The sequence below is a fragment of the Cantharellus anzutake genome, assembly GCF_015039405.1.
Source record: "Cantharellus anzutake strain C23 chromosome Unknown EI90scaffold_3, whole genome shotgun sequence".
In the NCBI taxonomy this organism is placed as follows: domain Eukaryota; kingdom Fungi; phylum Basidiomycota; class Agaricomycetes; order Cantharellales; family Hydnaceae; genus Cantharellus; species Cantharellus anzutake.
The window spans coordinates 580,006-597,339 of NW_024066953.1; the positions used below are offsets into that span (position 1 = coordinate 580,006).

Genomic DNA, 17,334 nt, shown 5'->3' on the forward strand with positions numbered 1-17,334 from the left:
CGCACCGCCGCCTCCTGCACCGCGCCCTGTGGCGGGAGGAGGGCCGCAACCTATGGACCTCGACCGCTCGAGGATAGACCAAAGACGAGGCGGCCTCTGCTACAACTGCAACGCACCGGGGCACATCGCGCGAGACTGCCCGCAGCCAAAAACCCGCCGAGCCAGGCGGATGCACCCGGAGGACCTCAGGGCACTCATGGAGGGGCTGAGGAGGCAATTGGTGGATGAACCAGGGACAGAGACAGATAGAGGAGAAGGGCAAGAGGTAGAAGCCCAAGAGGATTTTCAAGAAGGCGACCGGTGAGGGACGCGCCCCGGCCGCCTGTAGGCGATAGTACTAGCTCATGTAGATACCGTGACGCGCTTAAACCAGCGCCAATGTCCAAATTCCACCGAGTCATCGCCAAGAAAAAGAGGAAAACCGCGTCCTCGAACAGTAAGGACAGAGAAATGCCAAGCACGGTGTAACGGGTCTATCCAACTAGACTCGCGACAGGAAAGAAGGGGGGGATAAGGATCTCACTGAGGGTCAGGGCTGAAGTGGGGTATATTGGTCCTCTAGAGTGTGGTGCTGATACTCTCTACTACTATACAGCAGTCACGGAAGAGTCCGATAGACAAAATAGGAAAGAATATCACATGACAATAAGAAAATGGAAACATCGGCCTCTAGACATCAGAAATGGAATCAGAAAAATTAGGAAAAATAGGAAATGTGCGTAAAGAGCGTGAGGGGATATAGGCTACATGTGATGGATGTGAGGTGCTTGCTGAGGGTGGTAGAATCGCGGGATTTGGCTCGTTTAGGGTACACCGGCAAATCCCCGTTACATACAGGCCTAGCTCTCCATCGTGGTCCCTCACGATATCCCAAATGAAACCAGCAGCATCATCCCCAATCCACAAATCCTGAGGGTTTGGAAAGAATGAATCATGAATGTTGCATAAATAAATAACTTGATGTGATGCGCGATTGGGACTGCCAGATTCGCGTCAACCCGGCAACATCAGGGAGGCTTCTTCCTCCGCACTCTAGGCTCGTATTCGCTAATGCAAGGCATGTATCCCTGCTCAAGGCAATGCTCAGCCTCGCCTCCATTTCGCAACACAACGCAAATTGTCCTCGGGAGCGATGTCTTTGACTTCTTAACGAATCCCTGATAGCCATACACCTGAGCGGTCTGACTATGGTGCTGACTAGCAGAACCTTCTGGACACTGGGCTCGCAAAGAATCGACTGAGGAACATGTCGCACGTTCAGTAAACCAACCCCATGAGACTGCGCTGGGGTAAGGGTCGCGGGATTTCGACTCAATGAGCGCATTCTTCTGGCATCTCCGGCTGTCTAGACTATCATCCTGTGCACACGGAGCTCTTCTCTGACATCTGGGATTACTTTCTCTGCCGAGAACATCTGGCTGAGCAATGGGTTCTCGAACATCAAACTTGTTACGAGTCTTCGACCCTGAACATGGCTTTGACATCGCACAGCTCACATGCGGACTTTGGCATTGGACAGGAGGCCTAAGCTCTTTATGCGTGGCCTCTCGGCTCAATGATGTCTCCAGGTGACTGGTTACTCGGCTTCCGCACTCACTCATGGTGCCGGCAGTTGGCTCCATTTCGCCTTTGAATCCCGACATGAGACTCGGACCCTCAGGGATACCTTGGCACTCTAGACTTTCTATGATCCTTTCTGTCGTCGTTGCGGCTTCACTCTGGTGATCAAGAAGTCCTGGAATATGGGAGATCGCGTTCATCTCAACCTCGAGCCAGCAATCGGCATCAATCCTTATCATTCTGCCATCAACTTGCGCGCATCTCTGTGCCATCGTGGCCATTACATCTGGGAGAACTACAGGTCGAACGAGAGGTTTAGGCACAATGGTACGCCTCATTTTCACTCCCATCGCCGACTTGTATGGGCTATTGCTGATTTCGCTTACTTCGGCCCAAGACTCCGTATTCGACATGCAATTGATCCTGCGCTTGGGCCCAGACTCGCAATCCAAGACCAGTACTCGAATGGTCCCATCAGCTCCCTCAAGCGCGAAGGTGTCACCATGGGACTCAACACCTCGCGAACGTTCGGCCTCTGGAGTCTCCTCAGACTCTTGTTCTCGGGCTAGGCCATCGCCCGGACACTCATTCGCGTTTGAGACCTTGTCAGGGTCTTTCTCGGGTCGGCATTCAGAACCATCGCCAGGGAAACATGGGGCTTTTGCATGCTTGGGTGCTCTAATACCAGGACTAGCAGTAACGGCATTCTTGAAGGTAGGGCTTTTCACTGCGTCGATTCCGCCTTGTATGATAGCATGCTTGCCAATCAAATCACAATCTCGTTCTTCATGATTCAACTCGCGTGTAAGAATGACTTCAGGGGGATCAATCAACCCAATGCCCTCGGGTGCTGCATCAAAGCCGGTGTCGGATTCGCATCCAGAATCCCATGCATAGTCATCCACTGAGTCGGAATTTCCGAACACACCGCTGAAGCTGAGAGGCCGTAGCTCTTTATCCTTGAGCTCAGTGCCAATTTGCACCAGGTTAGGCTCGCCTCTGAACTGGACCTCGTGCTCTGCGTCTTCAAAGAGAACCACAAAGTCACCCTGAATGGCGTAGGTGCCCTCTACCGTCTTAAGCATGGAAACATCGCGGCGGAACTCGGTACACAATGTAGAACAACAACAATTGAGCTTGTCGTTGAGGCCGGGAGGCCTTAGCTCTTTATGTTTATGCTCACTGTGCTCTTGCGCTGAATCTAGGGCCCGTGCTATTTCCGACTTCCTGCTGGGTTCAGACTCGCGTTTGATTTCGAACAGGGCGATCTCATCGCCGCAAATGATGTAGGTGCCTTCCGGCATATTGAGCGCGAGGATGTCACTGTGGGGCTTGACATTTCGTATACTTTCGGCCTCTGGAGTCACCTTAGACTCATATCCGCGGGCTAGGCCATCGCCCGAATACTTGATCACGTTGATACCCTTATCAGGGTCTTTTGTGGGCGGTTCTCCATAACTGTCTTCGAACTCGGGGGTGATAGGAAGCGGCTTCACGTACTCAGGCGCTTCACCACGATTGGGATTGGATTCGTGTCCTACAACCTTATCTGGATCCTTCTTGGGCAGATCCTCGTACCCTTCACCGGACTCATGCATCGAAAACTTAACTCGCTTAGCCACTTCGCTGTTGTCGAACTCATACTTGGGGAACCAACAGGGAATGCCACTTGATTTCTGAATTCTCGCCTGAGTCGCCTCCGGACTAGTGTCTTCACATCTGCCTTCGCTGGGCTCAACAGGGGACTTGGCGCTGCTGCTGCGCTCTCCAGTCTCGGTCACACCATAGTAGTATCCGATTGCCTCCGTTGACTGAGGCGCCTCGACTTCATCTCGGCAAACAAGGTCGATTGCTGCATGTTCTGAGGTCTGGTATACTGCGAAAATGTCGGATTTCGAGACACGTTCAAGGTCGCCAGGCCTTAGCTCTCGATCATTGTGCTCTGGCGCGGTGTGTAAGAAATCCAGCGGTCGAGGTGCCTTGGGTGTCGTTGGATCGCCTGTCTGGGGTGGGTCCATGGTCTCAATATCGTCGAAGCTCGAGTCCACATCTGAAGTGTCAGGGGAAGTTTCACGGGAGATCTCTTCGTCGAACCATGCGAACGAGTCGAAGACATTGAAAGCCGTTTTGCAAGGGGCCTCATCATCAAGATACGACTTCAGGCTGAAGACATCGTAGATCGATCCACACGAGTCTTCATACTGGATACACAGGTCCGGGTCCGCGACGTTGGTGCGCTTTTCATGAGTCTTCTCATTGTCATAGTACAAATGCGAATTGAGGACATTGCGGATGGTTTCACAGGCTTTCCCGTCGTCGCTGGGTAGTATCAGACAGTCTACTGGAACCTCGATACTATGTAGCAGATCTGCGCCTTTAGACTTCGCAATGTACGATTCCCAGTCTGAATCATAGTCACAATCCGGTTCGCAAGGAGTATCACCATCGAAATATGAGTCCAGGTCAAAGCTCTCATAAACCGTCTCATGGGGATTCTCGTCATCGCGGCGCGAATCCAAACCGGGGCTAGGAACATCATGGATTGTTTTGCAAGAGTTCTCGGGACGCGGGTCGAAATCGAGGACATCGTTGACTATTTCACTGTCGGCTAGATCGGATTTGTAGTATGCAATCGCCTCCATTGACTGAGGCTCTCCGGCTTTGTCTGAACACACTAAGTGGATTGTAGTCGGCTGTAAGGTCTGGCAGACTTGGCCTTCTTCAAGAACAGCGGATTCTGAGACATGTTCAAGGCCGCTAGGCCTTAGCTCTTGATCATTGAGCTCTAGCACGTTGGGGTAACTTGCGCTATCGTAGGCACTCGCCTCTAGGTTTGTTGCGTCATCAGACTTCGGCTCAGGCATGTAATCTTCGGATACAGCAATTGACTTGATTTCATAGGCGCTCCGCGCTTCACGGGCTTCAGGCTGGTACTGGTCCATCTGGTCTAGTGTTGAGCTGCTGGCACTTGTCTCGGCATCGAACTCGGGCGCGAAATCATTCTGGACTGTGGAGCGCATTGAAAGTTTTGGTGAATCGACATATACACTGGTCTGCGCATCGGACATTGATGAATAGGAACTGGCTCTTTCGCGATCATGGGCATCTTGTAGCAGGGCCCTTGCCGCTGCGACAACCTCATGCATACTGGGGGGCTGAGTCAAATCAAGCCACAGACTTTGAACTTGCAGATCGAACTTGAGCTTGTGCCTAAACTTCGACGGAAATCCACGGAAAAACAAATCATCGCGCTCAACAACGGCGAGGGCACCCTGTGCCTCTAAGGACTTGGAAATGGCTTCAAACTTGCACAGATATCGGTCAAGGTGATCAAAGGTCTTCATCTTGCGACCTTTTTCTACGAACTTGCGGAGATCCTTGAGGCAAAATAAGGGTTCTTCGTCAACGCCATAAAAGTCCAGCAGGTCTTTCTTGAGCGACACCCAATCTGGGTTCTCGAATCCGTCCAGCGTGGAAACAAACCTCACTTCCTTGTCAGTGCAGTAAGCGGTCAAAAAGGTGCATTTCTGGGCTTCCGTGAAAAGTGCTGCATCAGCCAGTGACTCGTATTTGCTAAGGAACTCGACAATCCGTCTGCCTCGGAATCGGGGTGCATCTGGGCTGCGGGGCATCGGCATGGGCGCGTAAAATGTCGGCGCTGCAATGGCGGAACTTGCAGCCATCTTGAAAGGTTAAAAGAAAGGTAAAACTTGAAAATGATCGTGTGGGTCACTCAGGACCTGTTCTGATGATACTTGGATGATTCTCTATGCCGCTTGTCGTCCGGCAAGGAGAGGAATCGTAAAATGAGGGTCAAATGGAGGTAAACGGGGTAACACGTTGCCAAAACACGTTGCAAAACTTGGTAATCAGAGAAACTAATGCCGGCTCCTGTGCTCTCTTCGTGAGATCCACCAGGAGTTAACCACTTGAGCAATAAACCCGACCCCCTGTGCCTCGTCGTGAGATCCGCCAGGAGGGACAATCGCGATAAACTTGCTTAAGGGCAGCACGTCGCTAAAACTTGATAACAAACACGGACTCCTGTGTCTCTTCGTGAGATCCGCCAGGAGTGAACAACTTTAACAATAACACGATCCCCTGTGCCTCGTCTTGAGGTCCGCCAGGAGAAACAAATGTGAAACTTGCAAAGTCTTGCAGGTGTGGGTGGAATGTGTGGATCCGTAGACTTGTAGATCCTTTCTTGTACTTCTTCCTCTTCTTAGGGTAACAAACGGTGTAGATAGTCGATATCCAAATAAAACGAGGGTGTTTCCAAACAAATGAAGGACGTGAACTTGCGTGATTGAAAACCTGACAAAGTGGATTATCCCCCCTGTAAGGACCACCAGTTTTGTAACGGGTCTATCCAACTAGACTCGCGACAGGAAAGAAGGGGGGGATAAGGATCTCACTGAGGGTCAGGGCTGAAGTGGGGTATATTGGTCCTCTAGAGTGTGGTGCTGATACTCTCTACTACTATACAGCAGTCACGGAAGAGTCCGATAGACAAAATAGGAAAGAATATCACATGACAATAAGAAAATGGAAACATCGGCCTCTAGACATCAGAAATGGAATCAGAAAAATTAGGAAAAATAGGAAATGTGCGTAAAGAGCGTGAGGGGATATAGGCTACATGTGATGGATGTGAGGTGCTTGCTGAGGGTGGTAGAATCGCGGGATTTGGCTCGTTTAGGGTACACCGGCAAATCCCCGTTACAACGGCGCCTGAAGTAGCGGTCCCGCCACCCGCTATCTACGTCCTGTCCAAACAACCCCCCAGATCCCTCAACCTAGCTGTAAAGCTGACTACCCTGACCTCCCTCGCCACTGTCTCTGCGTCCGCCCTCCTAGACTCGGGGGCCACCGGGAACTTCGTAAGCCCCGAGTTCGTCAGAAAACACCGGCTTGAGACGATCCCGCTCCCCCAACCCATCCCCGTCCGCAATGTCGATGGCACCCCAAACGAGAATGGAGCTATAACCGAGGAACTAGAGGCACTCCTGACGTTTGGACGGCACACGGAGCGGGCTCGCTTCGCCGTCGCAAACCTCGGACGACAGTCCCTCATCATCGGACACTCGTGGCTGCTGCACCACAACCCAGAGGTAGACTGGACGCGGCAAAGGGTCACTATGTCCCGCTGCCCATCCTCCTGCCAGTCGGCACGAGGACATGCCGACTCCGACCCCACAGTGGAACCTGGGGACGGGATTTACGCCGCCATTATCCCCCCAGGGTGGGGACACGAACTAAGAGCAACCACGACGCCATCTCAGCGGATGGCCCAGGAAGCCCGCGGACCAGAAGTAGAACCCGCGCCGTTTGAGGCGCTAGTCCCAGAACAGTACCAGGACTTCCGGGACGTGTTCTCGAAAGAAGCCTTCGACCAGCTACCCCCACGGAAGCCCTGGGACCACACGATAGACCTAGCGCCGGATGCCAAACTCCCGAGAGGGAGGACCTTCCCCCTGTCACGACCAGAGCAGAAGGAGCTGGACGAGTTCCTGCGTGAAAACCTGCGGAACGGGCACATACGGGCGTCCAAATCCCCGATGGGAGCCCCAGTCTTCTTTGTCAAGAAGAAGGATGGATCTCTGCGCCTAGTCCAGGACTACCGAAAGCTCAACGAAATCACGGTCAAAAACTCATACCCCCTCCCACTCATTTCGGACGTCCTCGCACGCCTCCGAAACGCTAAGTACTTCTCGGCGCTGGACCTGCACTGGGGATTTAACAACGTCCGCATCAAAGATGGCGATGAGTGGAAGGCGGCGTTTTCGACCAATCGGGGATTATTCGAGCCTACCGTCATGTTCTTCGGCTTGTGTAACTCCCCGGCGACGTTCCAGACGATGATGAACGACATTCTCCGAGACTTCATCGACCGAGAGGTTGTCATCTGCTACATGGATGACATCTTAATCTTCACAGCCACCCTGGAGGAACACCGGAAGGTCGTCCGAGAAGTCCTGGAGACACTGTGGAAGCGGAGGCTCTTCTTGAAGCCGGAAAAATGCAAGTTCGAGCGGAAGCGGATCGAGTACCTCGGCCTCATCATCTCCGAGGGAAGCGTCACGATGGACCCCGTGAAAGTCCGCGGCGTCCTTGACTGGCCAACCCCAACCAAGGTCAAGGAAGTACAGTCCTTCTTGGGGTTCGTCAACTTCTATCGCCGGTTCATCAAAGACTTTTCCGAGACAGCCCACCCCCTTCATGCGCTGACCCGCAAAACCAAGTCATGGACCTGGGGACCTGATGAAAACCATGCCTTCCAGGCCCTCAAAGACGCCATCACCTCCGCTCCGGTCCTCGCCTTCCCCACTGATACGGGCCGCTTCAAACTCGAGTGCGACGCCTCTAACTTTGCGACTGGCGCGGTCCTATCCCAGCTCCAGACAGACGGAGAGTTCCACCCCGTAGCCTTCATGTCCAAGAGTTTTACGGACATAGAGCGTAACTACGAGGTGTATGATAAGGAGATGCTCGCGATCGTACGTGCCCTCGAGGAGTGGAGGCATTTCCTACAAGGAGCGGAGGAGAAAGTCGAAGTTTACTCCGACCACCGCAACCTAGGGTACTTCCGCACCGCGCAACGACTGAATCGCCGCCAAGCGCGGTGGTCACTCTTCCTCTCCCAATTTCACTTCACCCTCATCCACCGCCCAGGGAAACTCATGGGAAAACCCGATGCGCTCTCGCGCCGCGCTGACCACCCGAAAGGCAAGGACGACAACGACAGGTTGACCCTCCTCCAACCCGCCTGGTTCGAGGCCCGTGCGGCGGAGGCGGTCACGGTGGAAGGCGAAGGGACGACCATCCTCGAGAGGATCAGCAGGGCGAAGGACCTGGATGAGAAAGTGGTAAAGGCGATGCGGGAACTAGGAGAGGGCACGCTGAGGTCGGATGAATGGGAGAAACAAGGAGAGCTGGTTCTGTACAGAGGAAAAGTATACGTGCCGAAAGACCTGCAACTCCGCCATGACTTGGTGCGGCTGCACCACGACGCGCGGGCGACGGGGCACCCGGGACGGTGGAAAACCCTGGAACTCGTCTCCCGCGACTACTGGTGGCCACGGATGGCGGAGTATGTCGGGCGGTATGTACGAGGATGTGACACCTGTAACCGCGTCAAATCCTTCCCCTCCCGCAAAGTGGGGAAGCTCATCCCGAACAAGATCCCCGCTCGCCGCTGGCAAGTGATCTCGGTGGACATGATCGGAGAACTCCCCGAGTCAAAGGGTTACAATGCCGTGCTGGTCGTAGTGGATCGCCTATCTAAACGCATCCACGCAATCCCAACGGTGACGACGGTAGATTCTGCGGGAATCGCGCGGCTTTTCCTTGAACACGTCTGGAAGCACCATGGCCTCCCGGAGGAAATCCTCAGCGACAGAGGGAGCGCCTTTGTCTCACGCTTCTCAAAAGAACTCGCGGACCTCCTCGGCATCAAGCTCACCCCTTCAACCCCTTATCACCCCCAAACGGACGGGCAGACGGAACGAGTAAACCAAGAAGTGGAAGCCTACCTTCAGGTATTTGTCAATCACCGCCAAGATGATTGGGCGGACTGGCTCCCGCTAGCGGAGTTCGCCTATAACAACCGCGTCCACTCCTCCACCCACCATACCCCCTTTGAGCTCGATACCGGCCAACACCCCAGGATGGGGACAGAACCCACACGCACATCTGAGGTAGAAGCCGCCGACGCCTTCTCATCGAGGATGATGAAGATGCAGGAAGAGGCGAAGGCGGCGCTAGAGCACGCAGCGGACGAGATGGCCCGCTACTATGACCGGAACCGCGAGGCGGCCCCTACATACCAAGAAGGCGACCGGGTCTGGCTCAGCACCCAGAATTACACAACCGATCGCCCAACCAAGAAGCTGGACCATAAATGGACTGGCCCCTTCACAATCGTTAAAGTCGTCTCCCCCGCCGCCGTCAAACTCCGGCTCACCACCCGACAAAGAGGGATCCACCCAGTTGTATCCGTGACAAACATCAGACCGCACCGCCCTGATGAAATCGCGGAACGCCCCGCCGACCCCCGCCCGGGCCCAGACCTCGTAGATGGAGAAGAGGAGTATGAGGTTGAGAAAATCCTGGACTCTAAGTGGCTACGCCGAAAGCTCCGATACCTGGTAAAGTATACAGGCTGGCCACACTCGGAAAACCAATGGCTCACGCGCGACCACCTGACCCACGCCTCCAACCTAGTTGAGGAGTTCCATCGAACACACCCCCACGCCCCAGGGAGAGAGGAGAACCGCCCAGCCGCTTCGAGGCGAAGCGGCTTAAGGGGGGGGTGATGTCAGGGCACACCCGCCCGACCCCGCACCCCGCGCCGCACTACCCTACTCCGCTCCCCCGATATCACCCCCCGAGTCTCTTTCCTCACTTTTCCCCTTTCTCTCTCTTTTTATTCTACGGTCGATTTCCCTTTTCTCTATGTACCACTACACACCTAACCCCTTTCCCCCGATCGCTGCATGCGCCACGCGCACTCCTGCCTACCAAGCGGCCACCTCCGGGATCTCCCGCGGAGACACCCGGGGAGGTGCGGCTGTGCACGGAGATGACGTGGCCTCCTCCACGTGACCCTGACCGCATGTATATAATAGCGCCTGGGGTGGGAACAGAAGAAGCAGCCTTCTTCTCAACTTCCCACTTCAGGTAAGTACCATAGCTTCTTCCTTTTAATGATAAACCAACTTCCCACTTCAGACCAAGTGGTTGGGGACGCTCACCCCGCGACGGGACCGCCGCTACGCATAGCCGACATCTGTCCCATCGAGTCCCTCGCGCCGGGACCTCGCCGCTCTCGGAGCTGTCCCTGACACTGAGTCACTGAGGCTGCGATCCCACTCTGCTAACCTTGAACAGCGCTTCCGGATGCGCTGCACATTTCCGCCCGCATATCTGTGTGTGCGCTCCAACAGACCTCTGCATCACCTCCAACCTCAACTCAGACAGAACCCAATCCGTCTTCTATCCATCTTCTGACAGTTTGTCCGACTCCAACAATATCCCAGTCTCTGACAGCATTCCAGTCTCTGACATCTTTGTACTTTACAAATTTTTGGGATTTTTTAATGGAGTGTTGCGACAACAGGTTTCGGATTGGTAAAATGTGTCTCATTTGGGGGTGAATAACTGTATTGAAGGGCCCACCTTGGACAATCATTATCTGGGCCTTTGGAGGGTGTTGAAGTCACGAGTCACCGGAACCTTCCAGGGCATTCTGGATTGTTGTGGGAAATCGCTAGAGAATTCACGTTGAGTCTGTGCTTGCATACGTGCGCTTGCACAGCAGTTTATTTTATGTATATTATCATTGTAATACATTTCGTGTATGTATAAATATGCACAGACATGCGTTGAGCAAAATCATCAGAAAGTTTCCTAGCTTACCTCTGGTCTCGCATGACCAACTACTGGCTTAGTCAGCCACGTGACTTGTCACGTGATATACAGTCATTTGCCTCTGAAATGCACACACCTCTGATGTACACACTGGCAATTTCTCAACCACAACTGGGCCATTTCACTCCCATTTTTTTGTATAACATTCCACTAGATAATGCCTTCACAGATGCTGAATATTAACTACATTGGCTTCATGGTTATTTCAGGAAACACTGAAATTGTTGGAGAATATAATATGTTCCCAATAGTATAGAGTTTAACAGCCTATACCGGCATGGCTCAAGGGCGAGTAGTGTATGGATGCATGCTAGAGGTCCTGGGTTCGATACCAGGCTTGTCCATGATTTTATGTCCTTGCCACGTGACCTGGATTTGAAGCCATTTGAATTGGAGCTCCAGATAAGTCCAGTAGTTGCACCGGATACAATTTCGACAGAAATATGCATTTTTAGCAAATTAGCAATTCAATTGATCCATGCTACAGTGTACTTGAGCCCCACTTGTGGCATTGTTGAAGAAGGACAGGAGAACAAGTGCCAATGGGAGTGGATAAATACTTTTTTGAGCATATTTGATCTGAAATGGGCACTACATGCAGCATAAAGTCACAGCAACCATAGTGCAGCTGTCAGAGTACACCCACTTCCGGCCACTTCCAGCCTACTTACCATCATGATCTGATTCCATGATCTATGATCACCCAGATTCCATGATCCATGATCCCTGTACAGCCTTATGATCTGATCCCACTCCAAGATCCACGTTCCATGATCCATGATCCAACACAGCCAGACAAACCTGGATCATTGATTGTTGGTATGTACAGTGCCTCGTAGATTAGCTGTGTGTGTGGGCTACAGTATATTACACCCTGAGTAGCGAGTAGGAAGACCAGCTTTCTTCTCTCATTTCTCCTCGCTGCTCAGCTGGAGCCTGTGTCGCCTAGCACACCTCGCGGTTCTCCTATTGAGACCGACCCAGACCTTCCTAGTCTTACCTCCACTTCCACTGGATCCCTTGACCTTAGCTCCGAGCAGCTCGGTATCCTGACAGCAGCATATAAAAACAGAAAGTGGGTCATGGAAGCACAATAACAAGATGTGGGGCCCAATTCAGTGTGTACAGTGGTTTCATATGCCTGATCAATAATTAGCAATGATAGCACACATCAGCAACTTGGGCAATGGCCTTTTCCACACCTGTGCACTTCAGAGGTCATGCCTCAAAATCATCCCCCTTGGAAGATTCATTATAACGCCATGGAAACTCCATATTTTCTTCCCAAAATTTGCCTGCACAGAGATGAGATGACGGTCTTTCCCTGGATAATTTTTATTAATTTTATATATATACGAAATTCTTATCTAGGTGCTAAGCCTGAAAAGTGTGCATTTTGGAAGCAAATGACTGTAAACCGCCAGCAACTCGTTGTGACGCGTGACACCCAACCGGCAGGGTGCTGCGGAGTTGTCCAAATTATATTACTTATATTAAATTGTTTACTAATGGAAGGCACCTTGAATTTAAAATTTAAAAATTTGAAAACACTACCCCCATAAAATTGTCACAAACCTCTTCGGTTCCCACTCCAGCTGTTATTATATACATGTGGGGTCAATCATGTGGGGTGCACCACGTCACCCTCATGCACAGCCATGGCTCTCCAGGTGTCTCCGTGGGGGATCCTGAGAGGGTCCATTGTGGGTGCAGGGTGAGTGCAGCGGCAATGATGGCAATATAGGGATGGTAAGATACAGGAGGGGAAATGGGCATGCACCCCAGTGATATATTGAACAGCAGGAAAGGTGGTCCATGTAAGAGAGAGAAAGAAAGAAAGAGGAAAGAGAGAAGAAAGAAAGAGGAAAGAAGGAAGACGTGGTGCAGAGCGGGGAGGCAGAGCGGGGGTCAGGCGGGGCATGTCAGGGCATGCCCTGACAGACACTGGTCTGGGGTCACCACCGAGGGTTGCCATTGCAGGCCACTATAGGCCATGATGGCCATGATGTCATGAACAAGGCCTGAGGGCAGGGCATTTGGCCTCAGCAACTCTAAAGGAGTGCTGTGCCCCCTAGCTGTCTCTTGGCCCTCATTTCAGACTCACTGGGGTTGCCTTGCTGGGGTCAGGACTTAGGAGGTCATGGTCAAATTGATATTAGAGCTAAAGTACTATAATGTAGTATACAGGATATATATATGTGAAGGTAGAATGAATTGAAGCGGACCCGGGCCGAAGGCCGAAGGGTCCGGAAGCAAAAGGGAACAAGGAGCAGGGTTGGCCACACAGCGGCTGGCAATGACCGAGGGTCAAAACGAACAATAACAGATAAATAAAGGAAGGAGCGTAGGGCTGCGATAGCGGTGATGGTATTGTAGCGGCGCCAGACTCAGAGTTGGGCTGGAGTCAGGTGCAGGAATGGTAGTGGCTGTAAGGCCGGTTGGGGTGCCGGCCTTGGTGACTCCTCAATCCTCAGGCTGTCGATAATGTAGACTGTATGGAGCTAGTATTCGACAGGGGGGGAGGAGAAGAGCAAAGCCCCTTTCCCCGACCCCGGACACTATATATATATACAGTTGTTTATTACGAAGAATATTAAAGAATAAATGAATAAATGAAATGCGCGCAAAGCGCGCATCATCCCATCCCTGTCCATCCCTTACAGTGGCCCGGTGAGGGCCAAGTGGGCAGAGTAGAGGAGTCACACTTAGGGCTCCAGGTGGATCGGATTATCCCAGATGATCCGGAATTTTCGATCCCGGATGCCGGATTAGGATTGGGGGTCAGGATGTATTCTTGATCCGGGATTGGCATCTGGGATGATCCTAGATGATCCGGGATGGAGTCCCATTGCTAGCATGCAACTAACAGCCCCCTTATTGGTTTGGGGGCCTCCAAAATTATTGTATTGTAGCAAAGTCCGAGATATTTTAACTCCTGACTCATTGTCCGTGCACATTGCTGGCTGTTGTCCAGAAGGGTGTCAAGACTGTTTCCCACGGTCCACACACACTTTACATAGTTGGATAGCCCTATTGAATAGCTTCCAGAATATACAATTTGAGAGTGAATTGACCAATCAATTATCGAGAAAAATGCAAAATACTTTTTTGGACACGAGTCTGCAAATACTTGTGGCTGTCCAAACTCACTGTCTGTGCACAATGCTGGCCACTGTCCAGAGGGGTGTCAGGGCTGTTTTCCATGGTGTCAACACACTTTACACCAATGGATAGCCCATTTGAATAGCTTCCAGAATATACAATTTGAGACTAAATTGACCAGTAAATTATCGAGAAAAATGCAAAATACTTTTTTGGACACGAGTCTTTTGGGGTGACTCAATGTCTGTACTCATGCTGACCACCGTGTAAAGGGGTGTCAGGACTATTTCCCACAGTGTCAACACACTTTACATTGATGAATAGCCCATTTGAATAGCTTCCAAATTTATTGTATGATCGGAATACATGTTAAAATACAAAGAAATCTTAAGATGTGATTATCCAGGATCATTCAGGATCATCCGGGATTTTCATCCGGCGGATCCGGATTGGCCATTGGGAGGTTGTCCCAATCCGGGATTTCTGATCCTAATCTGATCCTATCCGATCCACCTGGACCCCTAGTCACACTTGGCACAGTGCTGGGGGTGGACTCATGGTGGGGAGGTTGGTGTGGCAGCGGGGGAGTCGGTCTAGCATTGGGGAACCATGGGCAAGTGGGGAGTGAGTGGGGAGTCCTCAAGGAGGATAGGGATGAGGGTTGGGGCTCACGCTCATGCAGTGGGAACGGGTTCAGGCAGCATCGGGATGGGCAGGGAATGGGCCAGAATGCACAGCTGTGACAGTTTCTCCTGTCTCATCTCGCATGTCTTAGCCTGCTTTCATGTATATAAGGAGTTGACCAGTGAAGATGGATTCTTCAACTGGTCAACACAGGTTGCCAACCTGAATTGACTTCTTGTGCTCTTGTGACTTGTGGCTCATGATCTTCTTGCTCATGACCTCGCTTCTCATGATCTCACAACTCTCGCTCTGCTCCACTCCATTCTCATGCTCTTAGCACCGAAGTAGCCTTCTTCTCACATTCCCACTTCAGACTAAGTGGTTGGGGATGCTCACCCTGCGACAGGATCACCGCTACACATAGCTGCTATTCGTCCCACTGAGTCCCACATGCCAGGACCTTGCTGCTTTCGGAGCTGTCCCTGTGTCAGGGATCAGCAACGACCCTGGACCCTATGCTGGCTGCGCATATGTGCATGGGAAGTATGCCGGTAATTCCCGTCTACTCCGCTTACCTAACCCCGGTGACCCGGAACCCAGTACCCCTTCATCCAGATCATCAGGTCGTCCAGCAGTATTGGCTCCCATATCAAGAGGGTCCAAATATACATACTGCATCAGACAATCTCGGTGGAATGAATGTTCATTGCCCCCAATGTGGTGCTTTGCACTGGGAGAGGGAGAAACTTGCAAATTCACGAGTCAATCACCCACGTTTTGGGTCTTGCTGTCTGCAAGGAAAAGTTCAACTCCCTCACTCACATCCCCCACCTCCACTGCTCCAACGTCTCCTCACTGTGCACTCTCACTCTGCAAATGAATCGGAAGCATTCAAGACCAAAGCCCGAGAGTTTCGAACAAACATTCGTCGCTATAATGCTGCACTTGCATTTGTCTCATGTGGATTGGATCTGGATGATCAACACCCTCTTCAACAATAGCAGAATCTGCAGAGTGATAAATTGTCTCCTCCCCTGGAAATCTCTCCAAGATCCGGTTGTTGATGTCATGGACATCAGCATTGTGTGGAGCAAGAATCATATGATCAGAAAAGTACTGATCTGGGTGGTTAGGAGTGGCAATGTCAGGATATACAACTGTGATAAGGTCTTCAAGTGTGGCACCTCTTGAAATGACCATGGATTGGGGAAGTTGAACATGAGTTGGGGAGTGTTGGTTGCATCCATGACCCAGATCAAGGAGCCATGCAGCAAATTGGATGACCTCAGGAAGTGCCCCATTCTCCAAACACATATTCCGTGTCAAATGGAAGACCAAGAGGTTTCTCCAGATGGGAGATTTGCAGAGGGTTTGTGTCATATCCATACAATCCCGACCTCCGCTCCGGGCTCCCAGAACTCCAAACCTGACTTCCGGAGTCCTACTTCCCTTCCGTCACCTCCTCCTTGCCAACTCCCAAGAGGTTATCCCACCTCTGGCTCTGACACCACCTTCGGTCCGACTCCGGAACATTCCGTGTCCGACCCCAACATTGACACCTTCCAGACGAGTATGCAACACCTATGCTCCCGACTCCGGGCCTCCGCTCCGGAATCCCGTTCACGTCTCCGTCTCTGGAACCTCCGGTCTTAGCTCTGACCTCGGACTTTGACCCCACCTCCGCTTATACCCATTGTATTGGTTAGCTCATTCCATTTAATTACCTTTGCCAATATTCCGGAGTTTAACTTCCGAGTTTGGACTTTCCGGACTTATGTCGGACCTTGCAACTATTGCATTGCTCCATTCAGTTCCGCTATTCTCCCTCATTCCTATTTGGGCTACTGCTTCCTTTCTATTCAGTCAGCTAGCCATTCCCCACTCCCAACCTCCTTCCTTCCTCCTTGGGCCTTGGCCCTTCACTCCTCCTTTGGGAAACACCATTGAGTCAAACCCTTGACCCTCGGTGTTGTCCCCTCTTTCAGCTCCCTTTGTCTCCTTTTGGAGTACCCTTGCTCCTTTTGATTCCGGACCCCTCCTTATATACAATGTACATAGTAACTTGTAACCTCAGTCCAAAATCGACCTGAATTCCCCCCAAGAGACTTTCCCTCTGCTAGATCTGAAATTAGGGACCCCCAGGACAACCAGCAATGGCACAGCGCTCCACCTGAGTTGCTGAGGCCGAGGTCCTTCCATGCTAAGTCTCCGATTCCACTCCGGAGTTGTCCAAATCCGCCCAGTTCTAACAGTTTGACCCACAATTGTTTCTCTTGAACCTTTTGGGATGACTGGCAGAACTTGCTGGAAATCTCCTCCAAACACCATGGTCACACCTCCAAATGGACGATTATTGTTGCGTAACCCCTGCAAAGTCCTGTCGAGAGCCTCAGGTATATAATGTGACAGCATAGGGGCTTCATCCCAGATGCATAACACAGTCTGAGTAGTGAGAATGTCACCTAATGGAGAATCACGATGGATATTGCAGGTGGAATCCTCATGTATCAGGAGTGGGATTTTGAAGGTAGAATGAGCTGTGGCACCATCATGGAGAAGAATAGCTGCTACTCCAGATGAGGCAGTGCAAAACACAACTTGGCCACTGCCATGAACGGC

At 51.8% G+C, this 17,334-nt stretch overlaps 2 protein-coding genes across 2 annotated transcripts; one reads left to right on the top strand and one right to left on the bottom strand.

Annotated features, from left to right (window-relative positions):
• Nucleotides 1–1,007: 1,007 nt before the first annotated feature.
• Nucleotides 1,008–5,243, bottom strand: EI90DRAFT_3115891 (uncharacterized protein; the record flags this gene model as incomplete). The annotated part of the gene is made up of 1 exon (XM_039062836.1): nucleotides 1,008–5,243. One exon carries the CDS (start codon nucleotides 5,241–5,243, stop codon nucleotides 1,008–1,010), a length of 4,236 nt encoding a protein of 1,411 aa, XP_038922708.1.
• A 6,465-nt stretch (nucleotides 5,244–11,708) lies between these two features.
• EI90DRAFT_3011625 (uncharacterized protein) lies at nucleotides 11,709–12,399 on the top strand (the record flags this gene model as incomplete). The annotated part of the gene is made up of 4 exons (XM_039056482.1): nucleotides 11,709–11,808; nucleotides 11,872–12,064; nucleotides 12,146–12,305; nucleotides 12,361–12,399. 4 exons carry the CDS (start codon nucleotides 11,709–11,711, stop codon nucleotides 12,397–12,399), a joined length of 492 nt encoding a protein of 163 aa, XP_038922709.1.
• Between the last annotated feature and the right edge of the window lie 4,935 nt (nucleotides 12,400–17,334).